Consider the following 16779-nt stretch of genomic DNA (forward strand, 5'->3'; position numbering starts at 1 on the left):
AGAATGTTACACAGTGGCTAGCATCACTGACAAGCACAGGTTTGCTGTTTCTCCTTGACTGCAGAGTTCAATCTGGGAAGTGATACCCCATGGCAAAAAACCCCCCAAATCTCAGATTTCACACCAAGCAAGTTCTTCCTGTATCTCCTGAACTTGAACAAAGGCTTATTTGCCTCAGGGTCTACATCCAGAAGGACATTTGATTGTCAATAGAGAAACAGAAGCAAAATTCATGATAGTGCTCTGTTTTAGACCAGGTCCTGCAAACTGTTAGATCAGTTTGATGGCAAGATGATGTTCTTGTCCTACACAGTCGAAAAGGTAGAAACAATGTAAATTGTCCCTCCCTCATTTGCTAACTAATGTGCTTGTTGGGGGCTTAGGTCCAATAGTGCAGCACATTTCTTCTCCTGGATCCACCCTTTGAGTTTGCTGCCATGGAGAAATTTTACAACCCAGCAGTGAGGTGGGAATTCACAGTGCTCCTTAGGTGGATGGTCTTAGGGAACAAGCTGAAAGTGAGGTGTGTGGTGTCTCTTCTGGAAACCAGCTTGTTACTTCTCCTTCACAGAATCACAGAATCACGGGGGTTGGAAGGGATTCCAAGAGATCATCAAGTCTAAACCACCTGCCAAAGCAGGGTCCCTAGGACAGGTTGCACAGGTCGGTGTCCAGATGGGTCTGGAATATCTCCAGAGAAGGAGACTCCACACCCTCCTGGGCAGCCTGTCCCAGGGCTCTGTCACCCTCACTGGGAAAAAGTTCTTCCCCATATTGGTGCAGAACTTCCTATGCTCCAACTTGAGACCATCACCCCTTGTCGTGTCCCCACAGACACTGAGAAGAGGTTGGCCATTTCCTCTGTGTCCCACACTTGAGATATTTATGAACATTGATAAGATCCCCTCTCAGTCTTCACCTTCTTTCCCCATGAACCATGTGTAACGTAGGCTGCTAAACTGCTTGGTACCTCCACAAACTGATGGGGTTGTGGATGTGTTTAACAGACAGGTAGATGAGGTACTTGGGGATATGGTTTAGCTTAGGATGGGAATGGTTGGACTTGATGATCTTAAAGGTCTTTTCCAGCCTTGTGATTCTGTGATTCTGTGGTTCTTCTGAGTGAGTGCTGATGTCTGCCCTATTGATGCCTGCCACAGAGCCAGTCATTCTTGGCATTTCTAATCAGCAGAGATCCAACCAAAGGGCTATAGACTGAGCAGCAGGGCTGTGGAGTCTCCAGCCTTGGAGACATTCAAAATTTGGACATGGTACTGGGCAACAAACTCTAGATGACCCTGATTGATCAAGGTGATTCAACCAGATGGCCTTCAGAGGTCTCTTCCCATCTTAAACAGCCTGTGAATCCGTGACAGTCATGACCAGCAGCGCTGGAGCTGAAATTTCCATTTTTGTGGGGAATCCAGCAATTCAGAGCACGGACACAGAAACTAGGTACTTCAGGGCAAAGAGAGGATGCAAATTTACAGTGTCAGCAACCCCATGGAAAGTTTGCACGCTTTGACATCCCAGTGCCCTGGAGAAAACGGGCGATGAAAAGTAATCCTGTTTCAGCAGTAAACTACCGTGCATTTACCACAGGAGAAGAGCAGGCAACCACAATGGAGGGGGGGACTTTCTCAAAGCTCTTAACCCAGCTAACCCTGCAGTAATTCAGTTACATGCCCGTCCTCTCTGCAATATGGTTTCATTCTGTATCAGGAGCAAACTGATGCTGCTGTTCAGAGTCTCCCAGGAAACACAGACTTTCTGGAAACATTTCAGTTTTGCTGATCAGCTTCATATGTTTTTGTATCAATTCTGACTTGGGAAGAAATGTTATTTTTTTGCCCCAAAACATGTAGGAAAAGAAAACGAAATAAAAAGTGTTTGAAGTTGAAAGTCAAAAGCAGGACATTCTGGTTTTCTCTGAGGCCCACATCTTGTTTATTTCTAAATTAAGCCTGTAACATGTTAATTTAATCAATTCTGATTTCTTCTGGATCGTAGAATCATAGAATGGCATGGGTTGGAAGGGACCCCAAGGATCACAAAGTTCCAACTCCCCTGCCACAGGCAAGGACACCAACCTCCAGGCCTGGAGCTACACAAGGTTGCCTAGGGACCCCATCCAACCTGGCCTTGAACAATTCCAGGGATGGAGCATCCACCATCTCTCTGGGCAGCCTGTTCCAGCACCTCACCACTTTCTCTGTAGAAAACTTCCCCCTAATATCTACTCCAAACCTTCCCTCCTTTAGCTTCAATCCATCCTCCCTTGTCCTGCCATTATCTACCCTTTTAAAAACCTCCCCTCCTGTGTCTCTGCTCCCTTCAGGGACTGGAAGGCTGCAATGAGGTCCCCCCACAGCCTTCTCTTCTCCAGGCTGAACAAGCCCAGCTCCCTCAGCCTCTCTTCATAGGGGAGTTGCTCCAGCCCTCTAACCATCTTCATGGCCTCCTCTGAACCCTCTCCAACAGTTCCACATCTTTCTTGTATTGGGGGCCCCAGATCTGAACACTGATAGCCAGTTGCTCTGTCACAAGCTGTCTGAGCAGCTGTAATAATAAAACAAATAATCAGCTAGAGAGGTAGAGAATAAGAATGAAACTCCAGAAGGCTGCAATAAATTGAGGTCTCCCTAAATGCAAGGAGGGGGCAGGGAAACCAGGATGAGTCCCACATCCCAGTCCTTTTTTCCCAATGCTCATCTTAATTTCAAGACTGTTTTTCCCAGGGTCTCTTCCAACAGACAGCTCAGCTGAAAGAAAGGAGATGACAGTCCTACACTCCAATTAACGATGAGGACTCGGTACTACGAGGGCTCTCGTTCATGTCAGGTCCCTTGGCAGCCCCTCTTCCCCTCTGAGCATCAAGCTTTCTGAAGGCAAGTTCACACATCACCAAGCACTGGTCCTTATCCCTTCTGACTGCTCGACCTCCCTGCCACAATGTTTAATTGAAGCATTTCCAAGGCTGTCAGAGGTGGTGGCTGACAGCAAGGGAAGGGAAGGGGTGAAGTGATACCCAAGAAGGGAAACCGACAGCAAACTCCAGCGATACATTAGTCTAGTGGAGATGCTTTCAGCCTCGTGCCTACAAGGCAGAGAAATATTTGCATTTCACAAAGAGGTTCCCCAGCACTTGCCAAGGGATCTCTTAAATAATTTTACCACTGGAAGGGAGTAAGTGAATGGTTGAACAATGCTCAGCAGCTCCAGACTACTATTTCCAAGCAGTGCTTCCCTGATTGACAGCAGCTCTTGTGTTCAACGCCAAAGACCTCATTGCAAAACATCTGATCCTTTTGTGACTCTGCCACAGCAAACATGTGAGATGGATGGCTTTTGTCTCGGTCCTCTGAGGAGCTGACTTCCACTGAGACCTTCTAGACTACATCATACAGGTCTGTAGGCAACAGGTCTCACCTTGGCCATGTGTAAAATTAAGCAGCCTCGGTGCAATCGGCAACATATTTGTATAATGAAAACTACAGCTCAGAATTGGGGCTGTCCCACCAGTGTAAATTTAGAGGTTAATATTGAAGCTGCTGAGATACCTGTGAGTGAAGGGCTGATACAATGACTTGCAAGGACCCCTGGAAATTTGCTGTGCCCTAGCATTACTCAGAAAACTTTTGGTGGGCTCTCTGGTGGGGAAGGATATATAAGTTCCCAGCTACAAGTAGCACAACCTCAATTACTCAGTTCAAGCTTTAGGAGGCAGTTTGTCAAGATTTAGAGGCCCAGAGTCAGTCCTTGGAGTACTAGCTAAAAGGGGAGTAGTTATTCCAGCATTCAGCCTAATACAAGAAGATAGGAAGTGGCAGGTCCTCTAGACTTCCATTATCTCTAAGACTTTCTTTGAGACTGGAAGTATAGCCTGTACCCTACCCAAGCATCTCTCCAAACAACTGCAAAACCTCCTTTCAAATGGTATTCAGGTAAAGAAAAGGCAAAATCCCTTTGTGTCCTCCGCACCTTGTTCAGGATGGAGAGTTCACACCACTCCAGAAGAAGTGTCCTGAGTGAATGAATGGGTGCTGGGAAATCACCACTCAGAAAACAACAGAGACACAGTCCAAACGCTGCAGTACGTATTCAGTTTTAATTTAAATATCTCCCTCCCTTCTCATTTTATCAATCAGTGGCCCAGTCTGGTCAGCTAGAGGGTAAATACTAAATATTATCTCTAATGTTGTCCTTGATCTCTGCATTACAGCTTGGAGACATGTCCAATTCTTTGCTAAGTCTTGTTCAGCCTCCATACTGCTTCTCAGTTGTGTTTTAGATCATTACAGAATAGCTTTGTCCTGTGTAGAAAATAAAGAGGACAAAAATGGGCAAAAGTTTGCTTAGGGCCCAGGCAGACCACTCTTGTTGGAGGTCCTTCCCTTAACTTCCTCTACTACAGTTGGCCACCTTGTCTTGTTCATCCCTGCAGATGAACATCTTCAGTCAGTGTGACACAGAGGCACACACTGTCCTTTGCACCAGCCTTGTTCTGAGAGTCTGTAACACCAAGATTAATGCTGCAACACCTTCAACAGCTGCAGCTGTCCTCAAAATGCTCTCATGACCGTGTCCCATTGATAATGTTGGGGTTTCTTTTACCTTTGTGAGTGGGATGAGAAAAAAAACCCTGATGTTGAGTGCCAAATCCTGTGCTCCAGCTAAACTCCAGCGCCCTGCTTTGTCTTAACACCCATCTCCACAAGAAAACCAATGGGTGCTAATGCACTACTCTTAGGATTAAGAAATTGCAGGGTTGGAAGAAGCTTTGAAAGAGGCTGCAAAGTCCCTTGTGGTTTATCATGCCAGCTCTTGTCCTTTGCTTCACAGGGAGGGATGTGTTGTAGCTAATGTCCTTCCTTTCATCTCCAAGCTGGAAACTACATGCCTTGAGAGTCTGCCACTGCCTGTTTGCAATGCCCTGTGCCCTGCACTCACTACAGCCAAACCTAAAATAGCCACTGAGCTTTAGCTCCAGGCTTTGCAACTACCTCACACACTCCTGAAATGGTCAGAAATCAACAAACACCTTGGGACAAGCTTCAATCCAAGCCTGTTTACTCTGTTTATATGCCTTTAGCATCAGGCAGTGTTAAATCTAGCTCTGAACAACCTCAAGTTTTGGAGTTCAGCTCTGAAATGCATACTGACTTTGCTCTAGAGGAGAGGTAAAACCAAGGGTCTCTCCACACATACATGTAAAACAGTTTCTATGCCTTTTAGGCAGGAAAAAAGGGGTAAGTGCCCAGCACAGCAGTCTGCTGGGGGCACACAGCCTAGCTTGGTCCACACAATTACTGCTTCACTTTATAAAATGCAGCAACATGCAAATGTAACTCTCTTTACAGTGATGCTCAGCACCATTTTGCATTCAGCATCATGGCTCATGAACCCATTTGCTGCTTGTTGTGTGAAGGAAGGAGAGGGACATCAAGAGAAGTGTGGCCAGCAGGTCAAAGGAGGTGATCCTCCCCCTCTACTCTGCCCTGGTCAGGCCCCATCTGGAGTGTTGTGTCCAGTTCTGGGCTCCCTGGGATAGAAAAGACAGGCATGTCCTGGAGAGAGTCCAGAGGAGGGACATGGAGATGATTCAAGGCCTGGAGCATTTCCCCTGTGAGGAAAGGCTGAGTGAGCTGGGGCTGTTCAGCCTGGAGAAGACTAAGGGGGGACCTTATTAATGTTTATAAATATCTTCAGTATGGGATGCAGGGGGAAATAGCCAGCCCTTTTTCAGGACAAGGGGCAATGGCTTCAAGTTGGAGCACAGGAAGTTTCGCACCAACATGTGGAAGAACTTTTACACAGTGAGGGTGAGGGAGCCCTGGGACAGGCTGCCCAGGGGGGTTGTGGAGTCTCCTTCTCTGGAGATATTCAAGACCCATCTGGACACCTATCTGTGCAATATGAGCTAGGGAGCTGCTTTGGCAGGGGGGTTGGAGCCAATGATCTCTCAAGGTCCCTTCCAAGCCCTATGATTCTGTGATTCTGTGACTCCTTAAGCAGCACCCACAGGGACATCCACACTGCTTGGTGCAGAGTTGAGCAGACACTCTAGCTTGAGTGTGTGACTTCAAGGTAGCTCTGATTAGCCCCAGCTCTCAGTAAAGCCAACCAGCAGGAATTACAAGACGATGGCAGGGTTACATATGTCTGATGGGTCCTCTGTACTTGAGAGGACTCACCAGCTTTACCACCTACTGTGCTGCAGTACTGTGGGAGGGGGTGAAAGAAGGACCAAATGGGACTTGCTGGAGTGTGGAGGTCCCCTGTTATTTTGGTGACAAGCACCCTGACAGGAGAGAAAGGAAACGCTGTCATTTAGACTACAGGTCCTGCTGGGAGCACAGGATCCCCTGCCATCCCCCAGGCAACCAGCCAGCCTGCTGGGCTGCAAGACAGGCAGCATCCAGCCCTTGAATGCAAGAAGTAACAGAGTCTTTAGGGCTGAAAGGAGTCAGAAGACTAGCAGTAAAAGGAGAAGAGTGATGGGAACCAAGGAAAGTCAACACAGCCTGTTGGCCACCTTGATGGTGTGCCAATCTGAAAGCAAAGCAGGAGTCCAGCAGGTTTTGTCATGCTTTGACACCCTTTTGGCTGCAGTCTGGGAGGGTTTAGCTCTGGGGAGGGGTAATGTTGGCACACAGTGGTCCAGGGCAGTGAAATAGGGTGTGCTCTCCTGCACGTTCCTCCTTCCTCCCACCCAGGCTCTTTTGTGTGGTCAATGTTGACCACAAAACTCTGTGGTGGCCCATAACCATTAACAGAGAAGGGGCTACTAAGCTTTTGCACCAATTCCCACCAGTCTAGAAACAGGAAAGGATGCAGAAATATTTAGGACCTCCCTCCTATTCCCCTGATGCTTATTCATTATGAATTGTTCTCATGGATTTGCATGGAGTAAAGGGCCAGAAGCAGCAGAGCCACAAGAAAGCTAAAGGGCATTTGGGATCTCAGACATGCTTCTGAAAGCCAGGCTGTGTGGTGTCCTGTTCTGAGTCATACAACAAGCATTGGAGTCCTCTCCACCAGGACACACTGAAGCCATGTCAGCTGAGGTGGGGTAGGCAAGGCAGGAGAGGTAGAGTGGATGCATCCTGATGCCAGCACAGGCTTCAGGAATTTTATCTACAGTTTTGCATTTGACAAACCCACCTTACAGTAAATTAGACTGCAAAGCAAATGGGGAATCCTGCTATCAAAATGTAAACCCTGGACAGTTTAGTCATGGGTGTGCAGGATATGGTGGGAACTGAGAAAGAACAGAGATTCCACATGACATTTCCTCCGTGGACCTACCAAACTGTCATCTGTTGCTGGCCACATCTCCAGCTTTAGTCTTCAACATCATTCATGTGGGATGCAAACCACTGGCCAGGGAGCCTCTGGGTAATGATTGGTTGCAGTAGGGAAGGGCCTGATTTATTGCTACATAGAATATTATCCTTTGGCTGCCACTATGCATAAAAATGATAAACTTTTTCACAATGCAGTAAAAAAAAAGTAACACTTTCTCTATTTTTTAAAAGTTGTAATAATGCTCAGCTCTGAGTGATTCCAGCCTTGCCCTAATATGTTTTTCACCTCTGCAGAGTCTTTTTCTGTTATTTCCTTTCCTTTCCTTTCCTTTCCTTTCCTTTCCTTTCCTTTCCTTTCCTTTCCTTTCCTTTCCTTTCCTTTCCTTTCCTTTCCTTTCCTTTCCTTTCCTTTCCTTTCCTTTCCTTTCCTTTCCTTTCCTTTCCTTTCCTTTCCTTTCCTTTCCTTTCCTTTCCTTTCCTTTCCCCTTTCCTTTCCTTTTTCCTTTCCCCTTTCCTTTCCTTTTTCCTTTCCTTTCCTTTCCTTTCCTTTCCTTTCCTTTCCTTTCCTTTCCTTTCCTTTCCTTTCCTTTCCTTTCCTTTCCTTTCCTTTCCTTTCCTTTCCTTTCCTTTCCTTTCCTTTCCTTTCCTTTTCCATTTCCTTCCTGATGGAAAATCCTGTGGAATTCAGAAAACAGGCAAATTCAGATTGCTTTCAAATCTTTGGCTTGAAAAACTCATGCTCATTCTGGTGCCTAAGACTGAGCTGATCTATTCTGAAAACCTGGGACCAATCAAGGAAACTGCTAAACAGATAAACACAAATGCTAGTTTTAATTTTTAAACATCCTAAATGTTAAATATTCCGCATTTTCCCCTAAAATATAAATCTAAACACATCTAAAAAATAGGAGGCACTTAGATCAAAGTGATGTCATAGATGGAACAGTTAAATCTAACTAGTCCCTGTGAACTTGTTTTCAAAGGAATACACAATCTGCCTCAGCCAGCTGATGGTTTGAGGAGGCAGGGAGGGAGGATGGCTCCTTCTTCTCCCATCATCCTTGCTTTCCTCTGCCACGGCAGCATATGAGACTTTAGCTCCTACCCTGTGTCCTGCGAGTCAGCAACTGGATTTTGACAAGGATGGAGGATGAGACAAGAAGGAAAAAGGAAAAAGAGATCTTTTTACTCACTAGTTCACGGTGCCGTATCCCTTGGCTTTAGTAAATCCCACAGAGATGGCAACCACCAAGGCAGGGAGCCCTACAGAAATGAAAGAAGAGAAAATTGGTCATTTCAGCACATATGTGGCTCTTCTTGCATTCAACCCCTTCTTTCAGTGTTTCTCTAGCAGCATCTGTCCCAGCCTTGGTCTTTAGCTGACTGAATTCAGGACCTTCAAAACCAAAAGCGTGAACCCTTGTTACCTCTGCTAATGAAGTAAATGCCATCAACTGTAATCAGCTCATATCCTGCTGTGGTCTCAGCAGTTGTGAGGGCACTGACTGTACATGCAGATGCATAAAATTTATTTATTTCAGTCTTAGGTACACAGTCTGGCCAGGAATATTTAAGTTTATCTCCTGAAGATGGAATATTTAGCCACAACCCCAGTGAAAGAAGCTAGCAAGGAGGAGATTAAGGGCTATGTTTGCTCTTAACAAGGTATGATGAACAATCAGGGTTCAAATCTCATTTCAAATGAGACAGAAAAGGAAATAGAAACTGAGTTCCCCCATCCCAAACAGATTCCCTAAGTGCTGGGCCGTGATTTATAATAGAGCAGGTCCCTCTGAACAACAGAGGAAAAGAGCATCAGAATATCATGTCTTTCTGCAAACAAGGATACTTCTTTTGCCAGAGACTTGCTCCCTTTTTGTTTCCAAGAGGGGAATAAGCCAAGAGAAACGAACTGCCCTTGAAAAGACACACTTCATTACAAGTACATCAGAAGATGAGCAAGTTAGTCTGTGGCCACAATATTCAAAGTACAATTTACCTTCAGAGCACCATCATCTAACAGTACCACCAAGAGATGTCATTTTAGGTGTGTAAGGGAGTAAAACTATGGCCTTGATCTTACAGCCAGAAGTTCCCATAAAATTACAGTGAGGAGTATAAAGAAAACATGCTGGTTATCGTGCAACCTGCTGGTTATTAGCCTAAAACTCATTAAAAAGTTCTGAAATTGTTGGGTCCTTGAATGCCTAGGCACAGTCAGAACTAGCACAAGACAATACATCTTGCTAATAGTCTTCTGATCCTTCTTATGCCTGCTCAAGGATAAACTGCTCAAGGATCTGTGGAGGAGATTGGGTACTTTTCTGGTTCAGTAGCTCCAGCTCAGCTCTCCCCCTTTCCATAAAGGAATGCCTGGATATCAGCTAGTAATATTCTTGTTCTTCAGCTATGGAGGCCTCCATGTGGCTTTTTATAGCCCTCCTTCTTGTGACATGATGAATTAAGCTGTCTCCATGCTAAAGATGGGCAAATCCCATTAAGAATTAGCAGGATCAGTAGCCAGCTAGGATTAGTGCTTCTTGACAAGACCTTAATTCATGTGCTATAGAGGTCATGGCAGGTTGCTCTGCAGAAGATGCTGTAGATCGAAAGGATGTGCAGACACAGCATCCAAACAATAACCCTGCTGGCAAGGTGGTCATTCAGCAACACAAATCATTGCAAGATTGATTAATAGTGAGGGTCTGCAGCCAACTGGGAGCTAAGGCCAAGTTGGCTGGAATATATAGCATTTCAGAATTATCATAAAGGTGACTGTTTCTCTCTTCTCATATGAGATTTCCAAATACAGCTCATGTTTGATCAGTTAAAAAACAACAAGCAGTGGGTTTAAAGGATGTCCTTTCCTCTCCTCTCCTCTCCTCTCCTCTCCTCTCCTCTCCTCTCCTCTCCTCTCCTCTCCTCTCCTCTCCTCTCCTCTCCTCTCCTCTCCTCTCCTCTCCTCTCCTCTCCTCTCCTCTCCTCTCCTCTCCTCTCCTCTCCTCTCCTCTCCTCTCCTCTCCTCTCCTTCTCTTCCCCTTCCCCTTCCCCTTCCCCTTCCCCTTCCCCTTCCCCTTCCCCTTCCCCTTCCCCTTCCCCTTCCCCTTCCCCTTCCCCTTCCCCTTCCCCTTCCCCTTCCCCTTCCCCTTCCCCTTCCCTTTCTTTCCCCTTTTTTCCCCCTTTGTTCCCTCTTTCCTTCTTTCCCTCTCCTTTCTACTCCTCTCCTTTTCTTCTTCTCTGAGTATTCTCCTCTTACTGAGCCTCTTTCGCACCTCATCTGGATATAACCTGAATGCCATATTCACTATGATGACATCAATATGTCATCCCATGGCAAGCACACCAAGAAAACCTATGTGATAGGGGTTTTTTTCAGGAGTATAGCTTGATGCACAAGGCCCTGTGGAAGAGGAAAGTTGGCTAAGGCTCCACCAAAAATAGCAAGTTGTTCTTCTCAAAGTGCTTCTCTGAGACGTGATAATTATGCAGAAATACAGACTCAGGCTGTGAACTCATCAGATTACAGGGACTGACTTGTACTGAGCCCCAGCTTGTGCTAAAAATTAATCTCTGCAAGCAGTATTTATTGAGGGTGGTAGCTATGCCATGGTAACTAAGCCAGAGAGCATCATCACGCTGCACTTCTCTACCTTGGAAAAGCTGTTAATGGTCTATTCACAGTTAAATGTGATTAGACAGGGGGGGGGGAAATCAAAACTCAATTTATTTTTTGATTATTTGAAAGTTACTCATAACTGGTCTGTCCTATATAGTCCGTGTAGCTCATATCAGCCTTTTAGGCAGTCTCTCACACTATGTAATCACTGGCAAGGTTTTTGGGACCTTCCTGCAGAAAGTGAATTTTGCATTCACAATTGGAAATAAATGTGTTAGAAATGTGTTTCCATGAGTTTTGTACTGCCAGGTCTGAGGAGGATCGGGTCCTGTCTTCATCCCGTCCCTCTAGGAAAGGGTTTTTGCTAATAACTACCAAGAGCCATAACTGTTATGGACATCTGAAGACCCACACAGAGCTATGGCAGCATTAAAAATCCAGTTGTAGAAACTATGACATGGTTGTAAAAGGCTGAAAAAAATTATTCCTTCTTTACTAGAGCTAAATATAATGACTGGACTATTTCTAGGGAATGGTTTGTCTGTCTGTTCTAAATAATAATGATAAAGAAAATCTAACTGCTAAAAACTCCTTTTTTTTTGGAAAGGCAAAGTTGGATACTCAAGAATAGGACAGAAAAACTGGGAATAAACTTCACTGCTGATGAAAACCACTATAGCTTCAATGAGCTTCAGTTGACAGCAACTGAGAACTTGGCAAAGATGTCTAGAACAAGGGCTTAGAGAAATGTTAATATGCAAAGGGGGAAAAGGGGGAGAATAAGCCCATGACAAAATGAATTGTGCTAATTATTTCAGATTATGCTCTTTAAAACATATTTTCAGCCTCTTTCCTCTTGGAAGTGTCATTAATCCCAGCTCTAGAGCTGAAGTCTAGCTGGATGCTAAATATTGGAAATTCCCTTGCTGCCTTAATAGGCAAGAATGTTCTTCACTTCTTGTCGTAACCTATTCCAAATGGTTATTATGCATCATTTATCAGCCAGTGCATCCTAGCTCAGTGATGATGATGTTTTACCAGCAGTGCAAACTATGCTTCTACACATGTAGGGTGGTTGTTTTTTTTAATCTGTACCGACTACAAATGTGAATGTCACTCATCTAAAATTCCCTTGGCTAACACACCCATCTGGTCCCAGCTTTTACAAATCAGAAAAATCCCTTTTTATTACCTGGAAAAGCTATTAGTCTGTTGCATTCGATATCTCTGATGCTCCTTGGCTCACAGATTGTGGATAACCATATGCATGAACACACACAGGCGCATTGCTTTGCACGTACGTGGCTATGCCCCTCCTACACACCAACACTATATTTTAATAACACAATTTATTTTCTATTGTGAGCAGAATCCAGGAGTGAGAACTTAAAGGGATGCAGGTGCTGGAATGAGGACGGCTCTTGATGTGCCAGAATAAATCACATCAGGGCGCTTCATAAGCATCAGAAATATCTTGCCTGGGGTGAAATGCTAGACTTCAGTAGTAAAACCAGACACTAATACAACTCAGGAGTGCAACGCTTTCTCTTTCCTCTTCTCTTCTTTGCCAACTTGCTTTTGAGCAACTTTTTGTTCAGTTGCTCCTTTCAAACACTCGCTTGTTATTGCTTTGAAAGCCCAGGTTATGGGTTTGTGTTTGTTTTCTACTACAGAATGCATCATTTAAGGCTAATAAATTAAACATAGGGAAGAGGCAGAGGGAGAAAAATTAGTTACAAGCGTCTGCACCAGTCTCGTAGTTTATTTGTCTACAAAAGGCCCTGCTGCCATGGAGACGAGATTTCAGAGCTTGCTTCACTCTGGGTTGCACACAGGAGGAGACAGGGGAGAAAGAATAGGAGAAAGCAAGAAAGAAACCCAAACCCAGGAGAAACCACCCCCCAGCACACCCTTTGAAAACTCAATCCCTCCCGGCTCGTCTATGTTGCACAACCCTTGGGTATGCTGGGCAGTAGGCAGGACTTAGGGCTTTTGCCTGTGCTATTTTTAACCATCTCAATCCCTTTCTGACACCCCCAAAATGCTTGCAAGCACCCTCTGCCAAACATTCTGCAGAGCATCAGTCCCTCTTGTCGCCTGAACCCTTTCTGCTCGGCATCTATGGATGGGGATAGGACTTTCCCCCCTGTCCTGTGGCAGCTGCTCCGCAGACCCAGGATCCTCACCCCATCCGAGACACAAGAAGCGCTTGCGGATGATGCGGTTCCGTAACCGGCCCGTCACGGCCATGTAGGACTGCCAAGCCTCGGTCAGCACCCAGCAGAAAGAGGAGAGGAAGAAGAAGTGCAAGAAAGCCGCCACCAGTGTGCATATCACCTAGAGAGAGGAGGAAAGGAGGACAAGTGAGAAGAGCAGCAGGTGGAGAGAGCAGAAGGTACAGAGAGATGCTTCCAAACCAGGCTCTGGAAGGCAAAGTCATGGAGATAAGGACATGAAAAGACAAGTCTCCCCCACAAGCATTGACCTAGCAAAGGACCCAAACTTAAGTGCTGCATGGAAATCATCTGCTTTTAAGCATGAGCTCTATGATAAGCCCATGGCTAACACCTTTGCTGAGTCCATGTCCCATCCTGGTTCTTTCTTGGCTTCAGTAAAACATATTTATTTTCCAAAGGATCAAAACCATTGCCACGATCCTTTCAGGGAGGACAGAGCAGTTAGGAAGCCGTGCACTAATCTCAGCTCAAAAGGTTTTGCAAAGCACCATGTCGTTGGCAGCCCAGCCATAGAAATGAAATCAGAGGAAGGCAATTTAGACAGTGTCCCTTGCCAGGGAAGTATCACTGAGTGAAGGAGTTAAGCCGTGAGAGCCGGGTGAAACCACGGCTGCCAAGGGCTTGTAAGGACTGCAAACATGAGTGGTGCAGAGTTGTACAAGAGCATATAACTACTAGCAGAGAGGGGAAAAAAAGAAAGAAAGGGAAAAAAAAAAACAAAACTACCTACATTAAAAGGAATTTCATACTGGTGAGCTCTACTACTTGGTGGGGAAATCTCTCAAGGGAAAGGCAGGGAGCTTAAGCCATTTAAAATTAAACTGGGGAAAGTACTAGCAAATGCATTATGAAGAACAATCCTGTAAGTGCCAGAGAGATGGACTGGAAAGCTGACAAGCTCGTCTTTGTTTTTAACTCAGCAAGGCCAGATCTTTCACCGGTGCAAATTGGTGCCGCTCTGTTTAACTCTGCCAGAGCTGTGCTTAATTTCCACCATCTGTGAGTTGGAAATGGGGAATCAATGTACTCAAGAAGAAAACGATGGAAAGAAACTCCAGTGGCTCCCAAGGAGAAAGGAGAGCAAATAGACTTTAAAAGTGACTCTGGATTTAAAAATAAATAAATAAATAAAAGGCTTCGGGCATGTTGAGGGGGAGGGGGAGGTTTATAACGAAGAATTTCTCTGCTTTGAGTTATATTAGGAAACAGACTTTGAGTTTACGGTCAATGAACCTTCCCCCCTTTTTTTTTTTCATCCACCAGCATCTTTCAACACAGAGCTCTCATGCAGGGAGTGTCTTTTATCCTGATTTTATCTCGATTCACAGACTGGCACAAACTGACGTTATCAGAGGTTGTGAATAAAAGTAAGACTCTGTGTGCTTTGAGACAGGGACTGTCTTTTTTTTGTTGTTCCATATTTGTATGTGACACCAAACCCCTTGGTATTCTGCCTATAAATGGATTTTGGATGACAGCTCAGTACAAATAACACAGCTCGATACGATAATTTCAAGTAATTTTCACGTTTTAAAAGTACCCTAAAAAGGTGGTTGCTATTCATCAGTTTACAGACCTACATAAACCAGTTAAAAACACAGGATGCTTTCTGGAATGTATTTTGAGGGACTTTTATTCTAGAACTCTTTATTTATTTTTTTTCATAGACTTCTCACTTCACCATTTTGATTTTGTTCCACACCAATATGGTTCTGCCCAGTTTGCCACTGGTTTGTAACAAGGATGGAAATAATTTGCTTTCCAATTTTATACCAGAGTGTTACATTTTCCAGGGGTTTTTTTCTTCCCTCAGTAACAGAGTTTTGATAGAAAGGGAAGGACAAGAGGGGAACACAATAAAAATATGCAGATCTCAGCTGGGCCAGTATAAACTCATTGTCTCAATGAAACCAGGCTGTGAATTTAGCCAGCTGATGGGCAGACACATATTTGCTTCTGCTACCACTGCTGCAGGTTTTTCCTTCCTTGTAATAAGCAAAAACCAAAATATAAATATCCAAGAGGGCCTAAGCACAGGGATATGATGTCCCAACTTGCTGCAGAAAGATCTAGCTGAGCTTGTCAGTCTGTCAAAGCCATTAGTCCTTGCTTTCCACCAAGAGGAGAAATCTGTTTCCTTGCAGCACGTAGCCATGCCTTTGAGATAGGGCCAGTTCATGCAGCATTCACTTCTTCTGTATCATGTTATTGCTGACTGTAATTTTTTAGCCTTTTCCAAGGCCTTTCATCTTCAAAAAGCTTAGCAAATCCAGGCGTGGGGCCTCGTCTTAGAGGTTACCCAGATGAAAATCAAGGGAGAATTTGGCATTTCTAGGGAAACTAATACTGTAGAAATTCTCCCAGAGTAACTGCAATTATAAACCAATCACCAACATTTTAAGACACTCCATTATCAATAATTGAATGTGAATAAAATCCTAATTTACACTCCTTCGTCTCTTTGTTGTATAGTTTCCTTTCTCTGTTCCCTGCCAAAGACTGTTTACTAGATGGCTGAGCGGAAACCCAAGAATAATCTTTCTATTTATGGGATTTCATGCATATGTATGTGCAAAGAGCTAATCTGCCTCATGCAATCGCAGCCGGGAGCTTTGAATCCCACCTAACAGCACTGCCAGTGAACACCCAATATGATGTGAGAAAAAAAAAGCATGAGGGAAAACCTGAGCTCACAACTGTGCTCTGAAGGGAGTGGGAGAAGGTGAAGACATCCACCTCCTGTCCTGGAGTGAAGAAGAGTAACTACAGAGGAGGTCCAGCCATGGTATGTCATGATGAGCATCCATCTCTTTCTATGGAAAGAAGCTCCTAGTAAACACCTGGGGTTGCAGTAAATGTACCCAGGGAAAGTGAGAGTTTAGCTCATCCTTTCTTCAAAAAACACGTTGTCCTTGGAAGAATTCTTTATTATGAGGGTGGTGAGGCAGTGGAATAGGTTGCCCAGAGAGGCTGTGGAAGCTCCATCCCTGGAAGCGTTTAAGGCCAGGTTGGATGGTGCTTTGGGCAACCTGGTCTGGAGGCTGCTCATGGCAGGGGGTTTGGAACTAGATGATTTTGAGGTCCCTTCCAACCCAAAGCATTCTATGATTCTATGAAAATTTGGCTTTGCTTAGTTATATTCTGAAGGACAATTGTTTAATAGGAGCAGAGCTGGCTGACTGCAGCTCTCCACACCTCTCTGCACACACATGACTCCAGAAGCTGTAAAGCTTTCCCTAAAATATAACGTAACCCTAACCCAAAGGGCTCTCCATATGAATGAGTCTCTGTGATTCATTAAACCCTGGGGCTTCTCTGCAGAAATTATTCCAAAAGTGACAATATGCTCTGGCTACAAAAGTAGATGTTTAAAAAAAAAACAGCTTGTCACTGGTTGCTGTTAATTAAAGACTAGATTTTGAGTTCTGATTGCAACTTTGGCAGCAAGAGCAGTGGAGGACACTTCTTGCCTCTCTTTTCTGCTCAGTGGAATTTGGATGGTTGGAGCAACATGAAAACACAAATAATGAGCAGTGATTTAAAGACAGCATATGAAGATAGGCTGAGAGAGTTGGGGTGATTCAGCTTGGAGAAGAGAAGGCTCAGGGGAGATCTTATA

At 44.8% G+C, this 16779-nt stretch overlaps 1 protein-coding gene across 1 annotated transcript in view; it reads right to left on the minus strand.

Moving 5' to 3' along the window:
* ADGRB1 (adhesion G protein-coupled receptor B1) overlaps positions 1 to 16779 on the minus strand; it is a gene marked incomplete at both ends in the record, with an annotated part of 216676 nt that overhangs the window by 46849 nt on the left and 153048 nt on the right. The window contains 2 exons of the mRNA XM_084279731.1: positions 8501 to 8570; positions 13110 to 13260. Coding sequence (XP_084135857.1) covers positions 8501 to 8570; positions 13110 to 13260 — 221 coding nt within the window. The remainder of the gene's footprint in view (positions 1 to 8500; positions 8571 to 13109; positions 13261 to 16779) is intronic.

The sequence above is a fragment of the Gallinula chloropus genome (genome assembly GCF_964237585.1).
Source record: "Gallinula chloropus genome assembly, chromosome: 2".
Lineage (NCBI taxonomy): Eukaryota > Metazoa > Chordata > Aves > Gruiformes > Rallidae > Gallinula > Gallinula chloropus.